The sequence below is a fragment of the Leptosomus discolor genome, chromosome 2 (genome assembly GCF_034619465.1).
Source record: "Leptosomus discolor isolate bLepDis1 chromosome 2, bLepDis1.hap2, whole genome shotgun sequence".
Lineage (NCBI taxonomy): Eukaryota > Metazoa > Chordata > Aves > Leptosomiformes > Leptosomidae > Leptosomus > Leptosomus discolor.
Genome location: NC_141392.1, coordinates 99997179 through 100015004, shown reverse-complemented (window position 1 = coordinate 100015004; position 17826 = coordinate 99997179). Strand labels below are relative to the sequence as shown.

General features: G+C 36.0%; 1 protein-coding gene across 2 annotated transcripts in view; it reads right to left on the bottom strand.

Moving 5' to 3' along the window:
* The window catches only part of COL21A1 (collagen type XXI alpha 1 chain), an 87968-nt gene extending 72531 nt beyond the window's left edge, over positions 1–15437 (bottom strand). The window contains exons 1-7 of one of the 2 annotated variants that reach the window (XM_086461514.1): positions 15350–15437; positions 13362–13913; positions 8892–9060; positions 8545–8761; positions 5456–5629; positions 3395–3472; positions 1011–1019 (exon numbers count right to left, since the gene is read on the bottom strand). In XM_086461514.1, coding sequence (XP_086317640.1) covers positions 1011–1019; positions 3395–3472; positions 5456–5629; positions 8545–8761; positions 8892–9060; positions 13362–13913; positions 15350–15437 — 1287 coding nt within the window. The remainder of the gene's footprint in view (positions 1–1010; positions 1020–3394; positions 3473–5455; positions 5630–8544; positions 8762–8891; positions 9061–13361; positions 13914–15349) is intronic. The other variant, XM_086461515.1, reaches the window with a different exon arrangement.
* Positions 15438–17826: the final 2389 nt, after the last annotated feature.

Below are 17826 nucleotides of genomic sequence, written 5' to 3'. Positions count from 1 at the left end.
TCCTGCCTCCTGGGCACATGTCCCAACTATGAAGCTACTTGAGGAAAGGTGGTGCATGGCTGCAACCACCGACTCCTACAAGTCATGAGTCCTGGCACCCAGGGCACCCATCCTCCAAAGACCATTAGGTGACCTCCTCCAAACTATGCTCCTTATACAAACAGCAGTAAACACTATACCTTGGCAGACCACATTACCCTCTAGAGAATTCTTTTGGTTTTTTTTTTTCACATATTTACTTCTCTCCATTAAGACCACATGAAACTTCAGTGTTTTACCAAGGCGGGCAAGGGAGGAGCTACTAGATCAAATCCATTTGCCCAGGGTCAGGGTATTTAGGTCCATCTGTACTAAATTTATAAGCTGAAGTTAGATTCAGTGAATTCTTTTTCACCCAGCAAGTTCTTAAAGCTATGGAAAGGCATAAATTTAAGAATCCAAGATATAAAAAAGCAGATTTCGTATTTATTATCTAAAAGACTTTCTATAACATTTTACTCATATTTCTAAAATAATGCAGACTTTTTACAATGATCTCTGAATGGAATTCTTTCTCCAGGTCAAAAGATTGATCAAAACACAAATCCACGTTTCCTTTGCAATGGTACCAAGGGGAGTCATGAGGATGGTCAGAGAAGCTATGATACTAAACCTTCAAACAAGCTCCCCTCCAGGGAGTTCCCATTAGCATGATGCAGGTAACAGCTACCTGACTGTGCATACCCCCATTCACTTTGCAAAAGCATCCAGCCCTGCAAATAAGAGCAATTGCATTGAACCACGGAAAAAAATCAGGCTGTTTATTCTAATAAAGATGGGTTTTTTCAGAAAACTGATTTTTAACTTGTCTGTTGACTAGAGTTCAATTGATGGAAATCCAGCGCTTTTTATCTTAGCAAACCTCCATCCACTTCTCAAAACAAAGTGTATATTCCCTAGAAGAGTAAGAAATTTATATAAAGTCAAATACTACCTTAAAGTGAGTTTGAGCAGTTTAGGATTGAGCCTACCTCTCCATTCTGAAACAAGAAGAAATGCAGTTTAAGAGTAGAGCAATATTTGTAATAAGCAAAATCTATTCATTTGTAAACACTCCCAAAACCAGTCATAAAATTTAAGGCTGTAACTGCCAAAGAATTATAATTCAAAATTTTATACTTTCTCAGACTTATGTGCAGCTGCCATCCATGCGTATGAATTTTTAGTTCATTTCATTTAAGGTTCATTTCAACAGGAGGTACCAGTTTTAGTTCATTTCAACAGGAGGTACCAGTAGCAACTCTTAAAAGGTGATGACAAAACTAGAACTAATACTGAACCATGTAAATATTTACATGCTAAATGTTTAGATTTGGGTCAAATCTTTTTGCTAGGAGTAACTTCTCATCAAAAAAATCCTCTGCTTACTCATTTATGTCAGAAAATGTAGCAAAACATTTCTAAAATCTCAGCTCTCTGCCTGTATCCAACATCTGGGAAAACATACAGCAGCACAGAGGCAAGGCTGGCTTTTTCTCACTATCCTGTGTGACTGCATTAGACTCTACTATCAATTGAATTGAGTTTTCCAATATCTGCAACACCACAGAATAATCCATCCCCAAATATTTCAGCATACCAACCATGAAATTGTCTGTCTTAATGGTTTAGTAGCCACCATTAGCTGCACCATGTACGGGAGTTTTCTAATGCACACAGTCACCACAAACTTCGTACACAGCCTGTGGAGACAGACAGCTTCCTCTGTATTCAATTTTCATCTTAGGCAACCTGTAGAGAAGGTTATCTTTCTCCACAGATCATAGAGGGAGCTTAAAATTACTACCAGCTAGGTATCTCTGGGAAAGAGGATGAATTCAAGCTGTAATTAGTACATACAGGTCCTGCTTAGGTCAGGAGCTCTGACAGAGCCACACTGTGACAGAATACAGCCATAACCACATATTCCTCCTTGGAGATCCTCCAACATTTTTATTCTCTGAAGGAATTCAGAATTTCATGGGTAAAGTCCAAATTTAATTCACAACAGCAAGTGAAACTAAACTGGTAAAACCCAATCTTTTTCCTTGGACTTGCCAAATAACAGAGAATGCAAGATACGATGGACTTTTTAGTGTTTGCTTTCTTTATGCAAAAATTTGTTTCATTTGCTTACTTTTCATGTCCTACTTCTATTTTGTAAAGAGCAAAAAGATATGCGGTGCAGTTAAATAGCAGATACTAAATATACTAAAAATAGTCAATTACAAACGTGTTCCTGACCCCATTAGTTCTTGACACACACAGTCAGATTTCAGAACAGCTAATAATCCAGCCACCCACTCACTGCTTAAATGAAAGCTGTGAGTTTTGAAAAAGCCCTAATAAGGGTGCTTATTGCAACAGATACACTGGCCCCAAACAAACAGAAGAGAAACAGACTACCTGGGGGTCTGTGCAAGTCTGACAAAAAATAAAACATCTGGATGTTGAAGATTCAGAGGTTCTATTGGCAAACTGGCAAAACGGTCCTAATACTAAACCAAATCATAATGTGAAGAATATGGGTTTACATAGTAAGACACTGGTGTCTGATTATCTTTAGCTCAGTTTGGTTTAGACAGCAAAGGAGGGCATTTTGAAGGAAACTGTACATACAAAACAATCTCTTGCTTATATTTTGAGATGGTAGCTGAATGCTTTTGAAAATCTGGCTCCACTGTGTGTCATGAATGGCTTTCAAATCTGTTTGCATGTGCTTTCAATTTCATTGCATAATTAACCGTAAGTAAGAGGGCAAAGAGAGGGTCAAAGGATCCCCGTAAGCTTCCTAATGGTGTAATGACTCATAAAATCCTGAACAGGATTTTACTTCTGTCTTATCCATAACATATTTCATGAAATCTTGGCGACATTTCAGTTAATGGGATGTTTAACAGAGACATCAGCATAGATACTTCTGATAGGAAAAGGTCATTTGCAAATATAGTTTCATTGGTTACGTACAAAACTTTCAGAAATGAAATGACCTGACAAGTAGCATGAAGCGTATCAGATAAGTTAAAAAGTACTATTTAAAGTATTTTACACTGCTGTAACCTAGTAGTTTCATTAATTTATAATGTTCACAATCTTCAGTTGTAACAGAAGATTCTGAGATTCTTCTATACTGCTGCCAAATTTCCACCATCAAATATCTAAACTAAAAAAAACTTTTAAAATATGTTTGTGCAAAAATAAGGCTGAAAACAGACAAGTTCTGTGTCACTTGATATTGCACAGGTAACAAGCATTTGTTTGCACCAGCTGAATCAATGTAGTATTATTTATTTTAAGAACTCATTTAGTCAGCTTTAAACAGTGATTTCTAAAAAAAATGCCAAGTAGTCCTCAAAAATTCATCTATCATACTCACAAATCCTGGGATCTCACAGACTGTTTCTCGATTATTTTGCTCTGGGTCACAGTAGATTCGCAGTTTTTGTATATCAAACTATAATTCAAAACACAAAAGACTTTTTTTAGAGAAAGTGTTAATAGTCTGACATTGTTAGTTTAAACTATACTTTTCTTAAATTATATCATCCACAAGTTTAAAAAAGGAACAAAATATTAAAAAAAAACCAGGAGAAACTGGAAGCTTTGTGTGTCCGCTACAGTTACAAATCAATTAAAGTTTTAGTTAGGCTGCTCACAATTATTAATATGTGCAAATAATTAAACATTCTGTAACAGAATTATCTAGAGGAAAATAATCAATCCAAGACTTTCTTTTCTAAAATAATAGAAATCACCACCCCTGATCCTTGGCAATAAATCCAAACACGCACAGCACGAATTACAGCAGCTGCCAATATCATTGGGAAACAGGTTGCAACTGCACAGGCAAAACCAACCTTTTCTTTTTTATGTTAAAAGTCCTGGGAAGACGTTTCTACACTGCCCTGTCCCTATTAGATGTAAGATTAGTAAGTTTTGGTGAAGCATCAGAAAGCATCCCTGAGGCTTGAAAGAATTTGGTTTAGAGTTTAGCTGCATAACATAAAGCTTTAAAAAGCAAAAGTCCACTATCAAAAGAGGTTCTTATACAATCTGATGTTCCTAAAGTGTTTTCATTTTTATTTTAGATAACATGTCTTCCTACAAACATTCTTTAACTCAGAAACTATTACTGGAAACCTATAAAAGTCACATTTCTGCAGTGACTTAAGAGAAAAAACAAGACACAACAACAACAAACCAACCAACCTTCTAATCCTAGAATGCACAAAACTACAGAAAAGCTATAATCCTGCACCAACCAAGAAAATACATGAGATGACTGATTACAATTCTGAAATCTCTACTTTCCTTGCAATAAGTGCGTGAAGTCCTACCAGAAATCTGTGACAAACATTCAGCAGTTTTCACAAAGGGGGACTTCAGCCTAGGGACAATGTTATCACCAGAAATGCTGAGTCACACAGACAGCTTGCCATCCAAGTTTCCACATACGCTTTTAGAATATGATAATAATAGAACGGAAGCCTGGCTACAAACACACAAAATTCAGGACTAACTGAGTAAAGATATCTGAGAAGAGTTAATGAAGATGATGCCAAACACATCAATGTATTTACTAGAGGCAGTTAAAGATCATGAAATTAGAGTACAAAAAAAGTATAGCTTTCAAAATAACTAAAAATAATGTTTATTTACGTAAAGAATTCAGTATTTCTTAGTATTGTTTCCATTACTATCAGTCTAAATAGTAATGTAAATACCACATTGCTATAAATGTAAGGAAACAATCTATTTAGCCAACGTTGGAATATTGCCAACATAATAGACTTCACCACTGGTCTACACAGCGTTCACCTATACAGCCTGAAGTTTTAAACAGCTTTTTGGTGTCTGAAAAGAGCTGAAGGCAAAAGGACTTTAACATTCTTCAGAACAGAGGAGAACCTTGGTACAGGATTTCCAGGGAGGGTTTCCAGCACAGCAGAATGAAACAGTGGCAGTTTGAGTATCAAATATTTGCAATACAACAGAAACAGAGTTGATACACCTTGTACTTTCAAGACAGCTAGTGATGAGAAAGAAACTTCATCAAAATTTTGTTCTCTCCCTCTTTTACCAGCATAACCCATACACTGATGGAAGGAAATGATACGCAAGTGTCAAACACATTGGAAATACCCTGCTTTGAGACGCTGTTTCCCAAATTCAGGAGACCACGTTGCATTAAATTTGTGTTTCAGCAAATACAATGCTCCTTGAGTCAGTGAGACAATTAAGCACTCACTGCACAGGATGTATCCGTTGTGCTGAGTCCTCCTGACCATTTACATTCCCTCTTAACTATTACAATCTTGTATATTAAATTTCAGCCTAATGTAAACTAGAAGAGTAAGTTCAAGAAAACAGAAGGCACCAATGCAATGCTAACCTACAGTAGAATTTCTGAATTATTGTAGGTTTAGTATATGCTTACCTGTACAGTTTCCTCCTTTCCAGAATACTTTCCTATTTGGGTTAGGCCACTGATGTAAATACCTAAAACAGGATGTAATGTCTTCATTTCAATTTCTTGGTCATCTATATACAAAGTTACAAATTCTTCTGTTACTAAGAGACGAATTTGATGCCAGCCTTCATCAAATAATGTCTAAGAAAAATGAAGAAAATAGAATTGTTTAAAACAAAATGTCTTCAATTTAAACAACAATAAATCTATATTTCAATACTTAAACTACTCTTAATGGTTGAGATGATCAATGATCCAGGTTTTGTAATACAAAAAATTGCAAACTGAACACGCAAAAAAGTATTTGCCAAGTAATATTACAATTGAGAAGAGAATATTTGGTAATAATTAATCCCTATTTCAGAATCATTTTATAATTCACATATATTTTTTCAGTCTATGATCTTGAACATGCTCAAACCTGTATTTGTCAAAAACTTGAAGCCAGAGGCCTTTATTTCAGAGGTGGTGTAATGTCTCAAACACTTCAGATCTTAAATCATGGTGAAAAGAAATTGCTACTTGAAAGTCTTTCTACTTAATCTCTTATCAAAACAGTCTTAAAGACAACATGACATTGACAGAAAGAATCTCAATATTGCAATGAATAAACCACATATTACATTCACCATCACACAAAACCTCAGGTTTCTAAATCTTAAGATTTAGTTTAAACAAATAGTTCTAGAAGTAATAGAAAATTAGATAGCTTTAAAGAAGTATTTATCTCACCTACTTTAGAAATGAAATTCAACACGGGAAGAAATGCCTTCTTCTTGAGCCTATCCATTAATTTCAAAAACAATCTAGCTCTTTAGCCTAGACTAGCCTAGTTGCTATCTTTTATATAGCTAAATTTGATAGAGATTAATCCCACGCTAAATTGGTACACATAAGAGTAAATTGAAACATACATCTTTCAGCATGTTATGTATTTTTGTTACCTTTTGCAGACATAAACAGAAAATAAGTTTACTTCACTTAATAGTATACACCCTTAGCACCTCTGTTTCTATTTTCATTTGTAGGTTGGGTTTTTATTTCCAGGTCAAGGGAGGTGATTCTGCCCCTCTACTCTGCCCTGATGAGACCCCATCTGGAATACTGCGTCCAGTTCTGGAGCCTCCAACACAAGAAATACATGGAGCTGTTGGAACAAGCCCAGAGGAGGGCTACCAAGATGGTCAGAAGGTTAGAACACCTTTCCTATGAGGACAGGATGAGAGATTGGCCTTGTTTGGACTGGAAAAGAGAAGGCTCCGGGGAGACCTTATAGCAGTCTTCCAGTACCTGAAGGAGGCCTACAAAAAGGCTGGGGAAGGACTTTTTACAAGGGCCTGCAGTGATACACAAGGGGTAATGGTTGGAAGCTGGGAGAGGGCAGGTTTAGACTAGATACAAGGAAAAAGTTCTTCACCCTGAGGGTGTTGTGACACTGGAACAGGCTGCCTAAGGAAGTTGTGGATGCTCCATTCCGGGAAGTGTTCAAGGCCAGGCTGGATGGAGCCTTGAGCAACCTGGTCTGGTGGAAGGTGTCCCTGCCATGGCAGGGGTGGTGGAACTCGATGATCTTTGAGGTCCCTTCCAACTCAAATCACTCTGTGATTCTATGATTTATTTACAATGGCTCTCATTACAAGATAAAATAAAGAACAGATCAGAATATATAACATTTCCATTTTCCTGAGTGAAAGTGATAAATTATAATAAAGGTTTATTAAATAAAAAGGTTCATTAAAAGCATAGTGACTTTTATAGTGTGTTTAGACATACAGCTCTAAAAAGGGCATAAAATTATTGTTTTCCATAATAGCAATACAAACATGGAGAAACACAAAGGAAAAAAAAAAAGCAAGTCTTCTTTCATGGTGAAGTTTATGGATCTCTGGGACTGCGGGAATAAGATTGATTTGTCACTGTAGCTGCCAGAAACAATTAAATACAAATTTCTGGATTGACTTGAAACGGAATTTTCTAACAACTTAGAGTAAATTAACTCCTTATTAAAGAAATAAAATTCTTTCACCCACAAATAATCATATAAAGGCAGAGGAAATTCAGAAATAAAAATTAAAATTCTCCATCCAATAACAGAAAAATAATATACTTCTCCCTCGCAAAAGCTTAGTAGTTAAGACCTTCTCTTGGACAGAAGTCCTTCCTTCTCTGAGGATTTATATTTCAAATTCCTTCAGCCTGATCTGGAGTAAGGATTCAAATGCAGGCCACTGTTTCCCAGAAAAGTTGAACCCACTTGGCCATGAAGCTCTCCAGCAGTAAATCTTTCCCACTCTTTGTCTGCTGAAGCATCCCTCTTTGTTCACTTAAATAATACTCCCTGAGGTAGGAAAGGGAATCTCTGGGCTGCATATTCTCATACTGCTACAAATGCAAGAGTAGAGACATTCAATCACCTTCCTCTGCCTCACCTACAACTGAGACAATCTTTCTTACAAGAGTTGAATATTTCACTGGAAATCACTGAAGAAAAACTGAAAGAGAACCTTTAGAGTACACTAGAAGACAACCAAATTGGTTTGCACAAAGAGGGGAATCCCTTCAGTGAGAAAAATAAGTAGCTGAAAGGAATTTTATGCAACAAAGAAGCAAACAAATTCAGATTGAATTCTCATTTTGTAAGTGGCTCTTTACTCTTCTGTAGAAGAAAGTAACTTCTGTAATTACATATTTTTAAAAAATTTAGACACTTAACAAAAAATATCTCTAAAATGGACTATTTTCATTCATATTCTCTAGTCTCCATATCAAAGGCAGAAAATAGTTTCCAGTATATGTCAAGCAAAGAGCTGTGTGAAAAAAGGTCTCTGTAATCTTCACAATTGCCTGCTGGAAACTACTGAGTAGAAAGCACCTGCAAAGCATTTATGGTGATGATCACTGTGGACACTCTGGAAACATAGGTAAAGTACTCCCCATCTATTTTTAAATGCCTAAGCAGCCAAAAATAAGACCATGCATTTTTACAAAACATAAAGGGCAAAGGAAGAATGCGTACTTAAATGACTATTCCAGCATGATGATGACTTACTCCTTACCTTTACACGAGGTGCAGCAAAAGTAATAACTTGTGTGCCATTTATTAAACTTGTTGTAGTGAATGATAATGTTTTCTCTTCTCCATTAATAGTGACTGCTATCTGTGGTCTCTTATCCAGACTTAGAATTCTCCACAAATCCCATGTCTTTTTCACTTTAAATCTTTGAGTGGAAACAAACACATAGGATGGAGGCAGACCTTCTGGAAACACATTCCTAAATGAGGGGGAAGGGGACAAAAACACAGTACTTGAACATTCCTATGAACCTTAAAATAAATGTCTCTCACTTTAGGCAAACAAACAAAAAACTTACTAAATTTAGAAGTGTTTATAAACTTAAATACCTTGTCAATTCTGACAGGTCAACACGTGAGGTTACTTCATAAGCTTTTGCATTAGTGGTTGGTATTTGAATTCTCTTTTTAACCTTTTTCTTCACACCTAATCCTACAAGAATGTCAAATCCTTTTTCATCTCGAGCTGCCACTGGAATTCTTGTTGGACAAACAGATTCTGCAAAGTAATAAATGCAAGCATAGTTCAAAATATGACTTAAAACTTTCAAAAAGTAACCTCCCACCTACCTAATTTTTTGTAGCTGACTTTCAAGAAATAAAAGAGAATTGAGAACTGCCAGTTAAGCATAACATAAGAGAAGTGACATGCAGAATCCTCAGAGACATGAAGTGAGAATACTGAGATGTCATATTTTACTGCAATTATGTTCACACACTATTTTGAATTAATACTAATTGCAGTTAAAAGGTATTACAATATCTGACTAATAATATCAAATTTAATTTCTAAAATTGTATTGTTTCAAAATGCTACAAAATTATAAATGTTAATTTTAATGATACACTAATTTAGATTAATCCAGCATCCCTCCCAACTATAAAATCAGGTTGAAAATGGATAAAGGTAGAATTATCTGCAACTATTTTTTTCAGCTTCTTCTGCTCAAAATGGACTCTGATCTATTTTGTCCGTTACACTGAAATCTGCTCGAAGCTATTCTCCCTGGACAAATATTCTGTGATATATTTTCTGTAGAAACTAGAGTTAGCTGAGTGTTTAATTCTCCTTATACAAAAACAATACTAGGCAGTGGACCAAAGTTGCCTCAAAAAAAAAAAAAAAAGTGAGATAGCAGAGTAGAATTTAATGCTAAAGCCAACATTGTATCAGACTAATAAATCAATTAAAAGAAAGCAAACAACTTTTTGTTTATTAAAATTACACTAAACTATTTACAATAAATACATTTTCATCATTCATTCCCCATTGTTTCTTCAGAAAATCATCAGTTCATAAAAAGGGAAGAGGTTAGGAATACATTCCAAAGAAGGGGTGGAGAGTTGTCTCATCTCCATGTGGACCAGCCACAGGCTGGAAAACTCATGTTTCAGTGCCAGGGAATTATCAGCTCAAAGGTCTAGACTGGCTTCTCTTTAGAATATAAGCAATGCTACACAGTTTCTCTTTCAACCAACCCAAGGGCAGTCAGAAGCTACCCCTTTCTGGTGGGCCAGCAGGATATACAAACTCCAAGAAAATTCAAGTAAGCAATTGCACAAACTACCTATGGTGGGAAAGGACAATCCACCCTAAGGGGACATGCCACAGGTACCTGGGGCAGCAGCAAGAAGCCCTGTACATTCCCCTTAAGTTTTCTTTTCCAGCCCACATCAAAATGCCACCTGCCTCCCAAATTAAAAATACATTAAAAGTTATCTGGCTGGTTCTACAAGAAAGAATTGCAAGGATTCTCTGCCTACGTTTTGGAAACTAAAATGTCTATCAACCAAATGTTTCCCAAAAAAAAAAAAAAAAAAAAAAAAGGAAATACAAAGTCCAACACAACATTCCTTCTCACTCTTCTCAAAACACAGATGCAGGATTTAAGTCAACATATTTATGATATTAAGTAAGAGTAATAACAAGTTATTTTTACAGGTTTCTTCACTGTGCATTCTTATCATGGAAACATTTTCTAAACTCATTTATTTCAAAGCTGAATAACAGTCATATTGCCACTAATACAAATTACAGATAATCATATACACTGACAAGAAAATGAATGCAAGAATCTCTGGTCAGTTACAGTATTAGAAATTTGATGTAAAATCAAAAAATAAATACAGAAATAGGATTACTTTATGTGAGAGGGCCATTATTCTGGATCATTGCCAAAGTAACTGTTCTAAACCAGTACAATACAAATTAAGCATCTGTAAAATTATGCATTAAGTAAGTATCCTTCATTTCCAATGGCACATTGAAGAACTACATCAAAACATTTCTAGTAAGGTAGATCTTTTTTGGGTCTTCTGTAACATCTTCTGGCAGGACTATTTTTAATAACTAACTGAGCCATTATACAGAATGCAGAAGTCAGTGGCAAAATAAGGACTGCCCTCCATGGGAAACGGGGTTGTGCAGTGCATAGTACAAGACACAGCAACTCTCTAGCCTATACTGAAATCTTGTTCCCTTTTAGTGTTTTTATACAGTTTTCAGATGGTTTATTTTTCCTTCCTGAAGCATGAAATAACTTTCTGATGTTAAATCCCATTATCTAACACAAAGGAACTTTTCTCAGCATCCTCCAGACATACTTCTGAGGTCTGCATTCAGTATTGTTTATAAATATGTTCCTGACACACAATCTTTTCTATATTTTTGCTAGAGAATATTAATACTACAGGAACATTTGACTACCAGAATAAATATTAAATATTCCTTAAATATTTGCGGACTCTTTTAGCCCCATTGTCCTCTCCGGATGACAGGTTCAGCAGGCTTTTTCATCCTGCTGTATTCTAAAACAAACACTAGAGTTATCATAGAATCATAGAATTGTTAGGTTGGAAAAGACCTGTAAGATCATCAAGCCCCACTGTCAACCCAACACCACCATGCCCACTAAACCATGTCCTGAAGTGCCACATCTACCTGTTTTTTAACACCTCCAGGGATGGTGACTCCACCACCTCCCTGGGCAGCCTGTTCCAACATTTGAACACTCTTTCGGTAAAGAAATTTTTCCTAATGCCCAATCTAAATATCCCCTGGTGCAACTCGAGGCCATTTCCTCTTGTCCTATCATTAGTTACTTCGGAGAAGAGTTCCTAAAAGCCCTCCATCTGCAAGGCTGTTTGTAATAGCATTGCCTGCTATACAAGCCACTAAACCTTACCCTCTTTTCTCCAGAAAGGAAATACTGCCCCTATGCTCTTATACCTGTGGTCACATAGTAACAAAGTTAAAAACGCCACAGAGTATAGGCTAGCATTCTTTTTAGACATTAAAACAAAGACAATCAAGACAGAACTGCAAAATTTTCACGCAGTTTCATGCCGTTGATCACAGGAAAACCATTGCTGCTTTGCCCTCATTGAACTTCCTCTCCCAGAGTCAAAGTGAATCTTAACAACACAAATAAAATAATCCACCACTCAGATATAAAGTTTCCAGTTTACTAGTCTTTCAGTTCACCTGCTAAAGACATTGCAGTTAGAAATGAAGCTGCCAACTAGCTCTGATCACTCTTTGAGAGAGGCAACTCAACGCTAACGCAAGGGAAGACCGCAACGTAAAAGAGTGGAAGCAAAAGGTCACTTAAAGTAAAACAGAAGTACACTTTCGTATGCATAGTCAACATTCGCAGATTACGGCTGTAAGAGTCCTGTCAAATATTGCAGCCAAATTTTAAAGGATACTATTAACTTAATTCTGAAAGCAGAAAATCCACCTTGATGAAATAATACGTCACTTCTTCTAATCTTTATTTAAAGAAAATATTGTGTTTACTTTGGGGAATTTCCCCCTGCATGAAGTTTTATTAAAGAATTTAGCTGCACTTAGCTGATTTAATTCTTGGACTGACCACCTTACTACATCAGCCACAAGGAATTATTATGATTTTCATAAGTGTATCAAGAAATAAACACTATTATCCTCAACATAAGTATCACCATATCTTTTCAATGAAGTCCATACTCAAAGTGAGAGCAAATAAAAACTCTTTTTCATTCTTACTAAGTGCAAAATCATGGAAGAACTGAATATATGACTTGCATCATTCTTGGTAATAAAACATGTACAAAATAGCACTTATAAATATTTGCTGTATAATAAGTCCTTCTGAGTGATGTATTTCAGAAGTAATTTGCTAACTTTTTATGTATATATGTATGGGAAAGCCATTGTTTCACAAAGTTACCAGAAAACTCAATGCAGTATGCTGCTAACGTTCTAAAGCTAAAAAGTCATTTTACAATGTTGCTCTTGGCAAATTCTTCCATAAAATCCTTCTAAAAAAGATTATAACAGCTTGTTACAATTCCAAGCACTTTTGCCAAGAGTCTTCTTCTGGGTTTTTCAATACGTACTAGCGGAAGAACTCCTGTTTGTAATGATAGGCTATCCTCTCAACTGTCAAGAAGAAATACTAGATTGTGGTATCAGCTGCACCTAGGAAAAGTATAAAGTAAGCCCTATGTTCTCAGCACTAAGAGAATTGCTCAATAGTTTAGGGTTTATAACCTTTACCAACGCAAAAAATTTGGGGCTTGGGGCAAAATGCAACATACTGAAATTAAACACACCCTGTGTTAAAGCATCATCTCTTTCCCAAAGATACTTCTTTGTCTAACAGAGAAAACTTTTGGGGAGTGATTTCCACAAAGAAGATCATAGTAAAGAATATCAAGTGCATCAGGCTACATTAATCATGCATTCTGCTTACAAAATACAGAAATATGGGAACAGAACTACATTCTGCACACTTAAAATATTTTATACTCACTTACCTTCACAGAGTTTCTGCTTTATAACTTCTTTAATTCTTGATATTGCAATATAATCTTCAACATAAAATACGTAAGTTGATGAAGGTTTGTTAGCAATAGCTTTAAGTTCTTCCTCCTCAATTTCTGAGCCAACACCAATAGCAAACAGAGTGATTTTATTTTTCCTTGCTTCTGCTGCTACATCTTTGACTTCATCTTGGGATTTTCCATCAGTGAGAACAACTGCTATTTTTGTTAAAAATCTTGAAGATTTTGCAAAAAGATGGTCAAAAGCAAACTGAATAGCTCTTCCTGTTCTTGTATTTCCTCCCAAATAATGTATGGACTCCATTTCCCTGACAAGGTTTTCGGTGGATTCATGAGTTCCAAGGGGAATTTCAAGTACAGGGTAATCACTGTACTGGACAACTCCAACTTGAATAAACTTTGGCCCTATGTCAAAATTTCTTGTAATATTGACAAGCCAGCTTTTGATTATTTCAAAGTTTTCTGGGCCAACACTGTAAGAGCCATCTAAGATAAAAACTAAATCCGCAGGGGCAGTTCTGCAACCTAAAAAAAAAAAAAAAAACACCCACAAAAATCAAACACGTATTTTAATTAATTTTTCCACTATCTTCTTCCACAAGAAATATTTTTCATATCAATTACTGTTTATATTAGAATCTATACTGACAGATAAATTTCATTTAAAAAAAAAATCAGCTGAGTTTATCACAGAGAACAAAGCTATTTCTGTAAGCCATGCAGATCCAACTTGGTATCTGAAAACCATACCATTTTCTGTTTTTTACATTATCACCAGAAACAACAACGAAAATTTCTGGAATTTAGTTCCTTAGCTGGCAATTGCATTTCATGCAATCAGCAGAGATGAATACATTTTGGTTTTTTCCATATTTTTTTGTCTGCAGAGATGATAAACATAAAAACTCATTTTTGTTAGCAAACCAAGCACACTGCAGAGGAAGGCTATAGTCTGAATACTCCAGAATACAGCAGCAATATCCAATCCTTTTGCAAATACATTTTAATCAACTTCTGACACTGCTACATGGCACTTATAGAACTAGTTATTAGAAAATCCTGAGTCTCAGTTGAATGTTGCTGGTAGTATATTCTGACTTTAGTATTAGAAAAACGCTCAAGGAAGGAGCTCAACCTCCAGACTAGAAGATCACGTAAGCATTTAACAAATATAACGTAACACCGTGATGACTTAGGCATGGATTCAGCTCTCCTAGCTGTAGTCACTTATAAACAGAGCTTTTAGGCTAAATTGCCAACTACAGGCCATGGACTGACATAAGCATTTCTACAGGACAGTCCCATCCATCTTATATGCACATCCTCAGATGGAGGGAATAACTCACTAGAGGAAAGAATCAACCTTCCATCAACTGCGAAAGGAGCTTAGAACGTGTCACTGTGGCCAGAGCAAAGTTTTCCATACTCTTTTTATTCAGCCATTTTGTCTTTCAAAAAGCTACTTTGCTTTAACTTTTTCCTTTTACATAAACCAGATTTAAAGTGTAAAACCTGGTTTAGTGGGGTTTGAGATGCTAATTTTGAAGAATATGCAAGAAGTTCTGTCCCAGAGCTGAGGTTATCTCAGCTTCCTCTCACAGAAACTGTATTTTTCTTATTTAGTTTCTCTCACATAACATTAAGCTATTCAAAACATGACTTGTGAAGAAATGAAAATATAAATACTCAAGACACAAGTTTAAATCAAGACTGGAGCTTCACAGTTCCATCTGCCCCCTTGGGCATTTCCAAGACACAAAAAGAAATAAAGACATTCCCTTCCCAAAGGAGAAAGAAGACACTTAAGTTACTTATCATGTATTATATGATTTTCACGAGAAAAATTATACTAGAAAAAAATCACCATCAACAGAAGTGTACATGAGGACAAGAAAATGGATACTATAATTTCAAGGCATGCTTTGAAGTTGCCCTCATCTGAAATAAAAATTAAGACTTACTTGCTCTTGTTTCCCCATCTTCAGCTGAGATGTAATCATGAAGTAGCAGAATTAATAGCATCTGAAAAAATATTACAATCTGTGCCATGTGTATTTATTTTCAAAGTCTTGAGGTTAAACTAGATGGGGAAGAAATTAAAAGAAAATACAGTATTATTAGATTACAAAACAAATTCAAACTTCTGTGTTTTAAAACACGGGCATGAGGAACAACTTCGGATCAAAGAAGATGTAAGGCCAGCCTGCAATGGACCATAGACCCAAAAATGTCAATCAGGCATGTAAGCCCGAAATTGAGATTCTAAACTCAACAACACTCACCAGCCTTTCTGTGGAAGCTTAGTTTTCACCAATGCACACTGATACATTTCTGCTAGGTATGTACATGAGCAGGTTATATTCCCAGTCCCAGTCACACTTGTCCAACCACTATCCCGTTCTGCAGCCATTATGCGAAGACTTGACAGCTACTGCTCCAAAATATGGTAAGTGTTTATGTATGCACTGGTGGGGAGATGTTACTTCAGTCTCAACCCACACACCTGGCTACTTCAGGGAGTCTAGGACACTTCCCATCCCTCTACCCCAGGGTTGAGACTGCCACCAGGAGTCAGGGTCTCAGTAAGCCCCAGCCCTCTCGCAGCAGAGCCAAGCCCTGCAGATTGTGTACCATAACATCCAAGGTTACATAAATTATGTGCATTTGCAACTTCTGATTTTTTCCTCTGTTTATGTATCATGATCTCTGAATTATACCCCCAAAAGGGTCCTGAAGGAAACATGCAATTTTGGTTTCATGTTGCTCTCATAAATATTTCTTGACAAATTTACTTAAATTTAGCCATATTTATTCCTTATGCTTATTGCAAAAAAAATAGAGTCATAATGGGAAAAGACACATTTTTGGAGTACTGTACTAGAGACCCATTCATTTCAAGACTCTGAAAAAGAAAGAAGTATACTGAATCTCTTTTGTATTCTGTCTTCTCATCCTCCAATGCAAAATGCAATTTTTCTAACTACATTTTATCCTCTACTACAAAACATGAACACCCTGACAGAAAAAGGGAGGATTAAATGCTGGTCTGAGTAAGTACATCCAATGGTGACAGAACTGGCATGGGTTGCCCAGAGAGGCCGTGGAGTCTCCATCCTTGGAGATACTCGAAAGCCATCTGGACACTGTCCTGGGCAACTGGCACTAGGGTTTGTACCAGATGACCTCCAGAGGTCCCTTTCAAGCTCAACCATTCTGTGACCCTTTGATTTCTACTAAACTATGTGAAGTGTACTTGTTCATGTAAGCGGAGATTTGGGCAATCAAATGTCATGAATATAACAGAGGACAGAATTTTACAATTACTTATATCTATCTTTGCATATTTTAACACTTTTTTTCCCCATTGAGTTATTTGGTTTGCATTCAGAACAACATTGTCTTTGTGCTGCTCAGTAGTTGGGAACCAACCCACTTCTAAATTTTCCCGTATTTATAGGAAAATCTCTAAACCATGAGAAAAAAAAAAAAAAAAAAGCTAAATTCAGGACAAATTTTCAGTAGCTGTTCAGCACCAATTCATTGCACTACCCTTCAGTGTCACTAACTTAAGTATTCTACATCTAGCCAGAAGACTAAATATTCGTCTTCCCTCTAAAGGCTTTGCTTTGTCAGTCATGTTAGTCTTTATCTCTTACACACTAGTTTATCACTAACATTCTTGCTGCTTTTTTCAGCCCATTTCCTAGAATTGAAATGTCTTCCTTGAATAAGGCCAAGACTCCTTCCCTTTTCATATCTTTTTCTTTAGTCATAAACCTTTACTTATGCCCACAAGAAAATGATCTCCACACTCACCAAAAAGTTCAAATATAAATGAAAATATTTATTACACAACAAAATTAAAAGTCAATATACTGGGGGGGGGGGGGGGGGTGTTTGTGTGTTTATGAATGCTGTGTGTATTTGTCTTTTTTATGTTGCTAATCTTTAATTTTGACCTCTTTAGGATAGACAAGGTGTCCACTACATTACCAGTAATAAGGTACTGGCAGATGTTCTGCAACTTCTGTAGTGCTGGAAAATACTATCCTCCAAAAATACACCAAAACACAATTCAGTATGCCTATTGCAAGTGCCTCTTAGGAGAAGAAAGAAGAAATAGGTAAATGGAAATACGCAACAATTTTCTTTTCCAAGAATACTCAAGGGAGTAAACTGAAGAGGATGCCATTTAATTACTATAACATACTGAGCAGCCTTCAAGCAGCCAGTAACCTGTTATCTGCAACAAAATTTGACAGCAATTAAATGTAGACCTTTCTCTTTATAGTTTTATATACCTGACATGATGTTTTTAGAAAAATTATATGGGAAATTTTTTATTATTATTACAGAGTTGTGGAGGCAAGACAATAACAAGTATAGAGTTAGTAATTTCAATGTCAAGTTCATTTCTGGTAGATTTACGATCTCTATT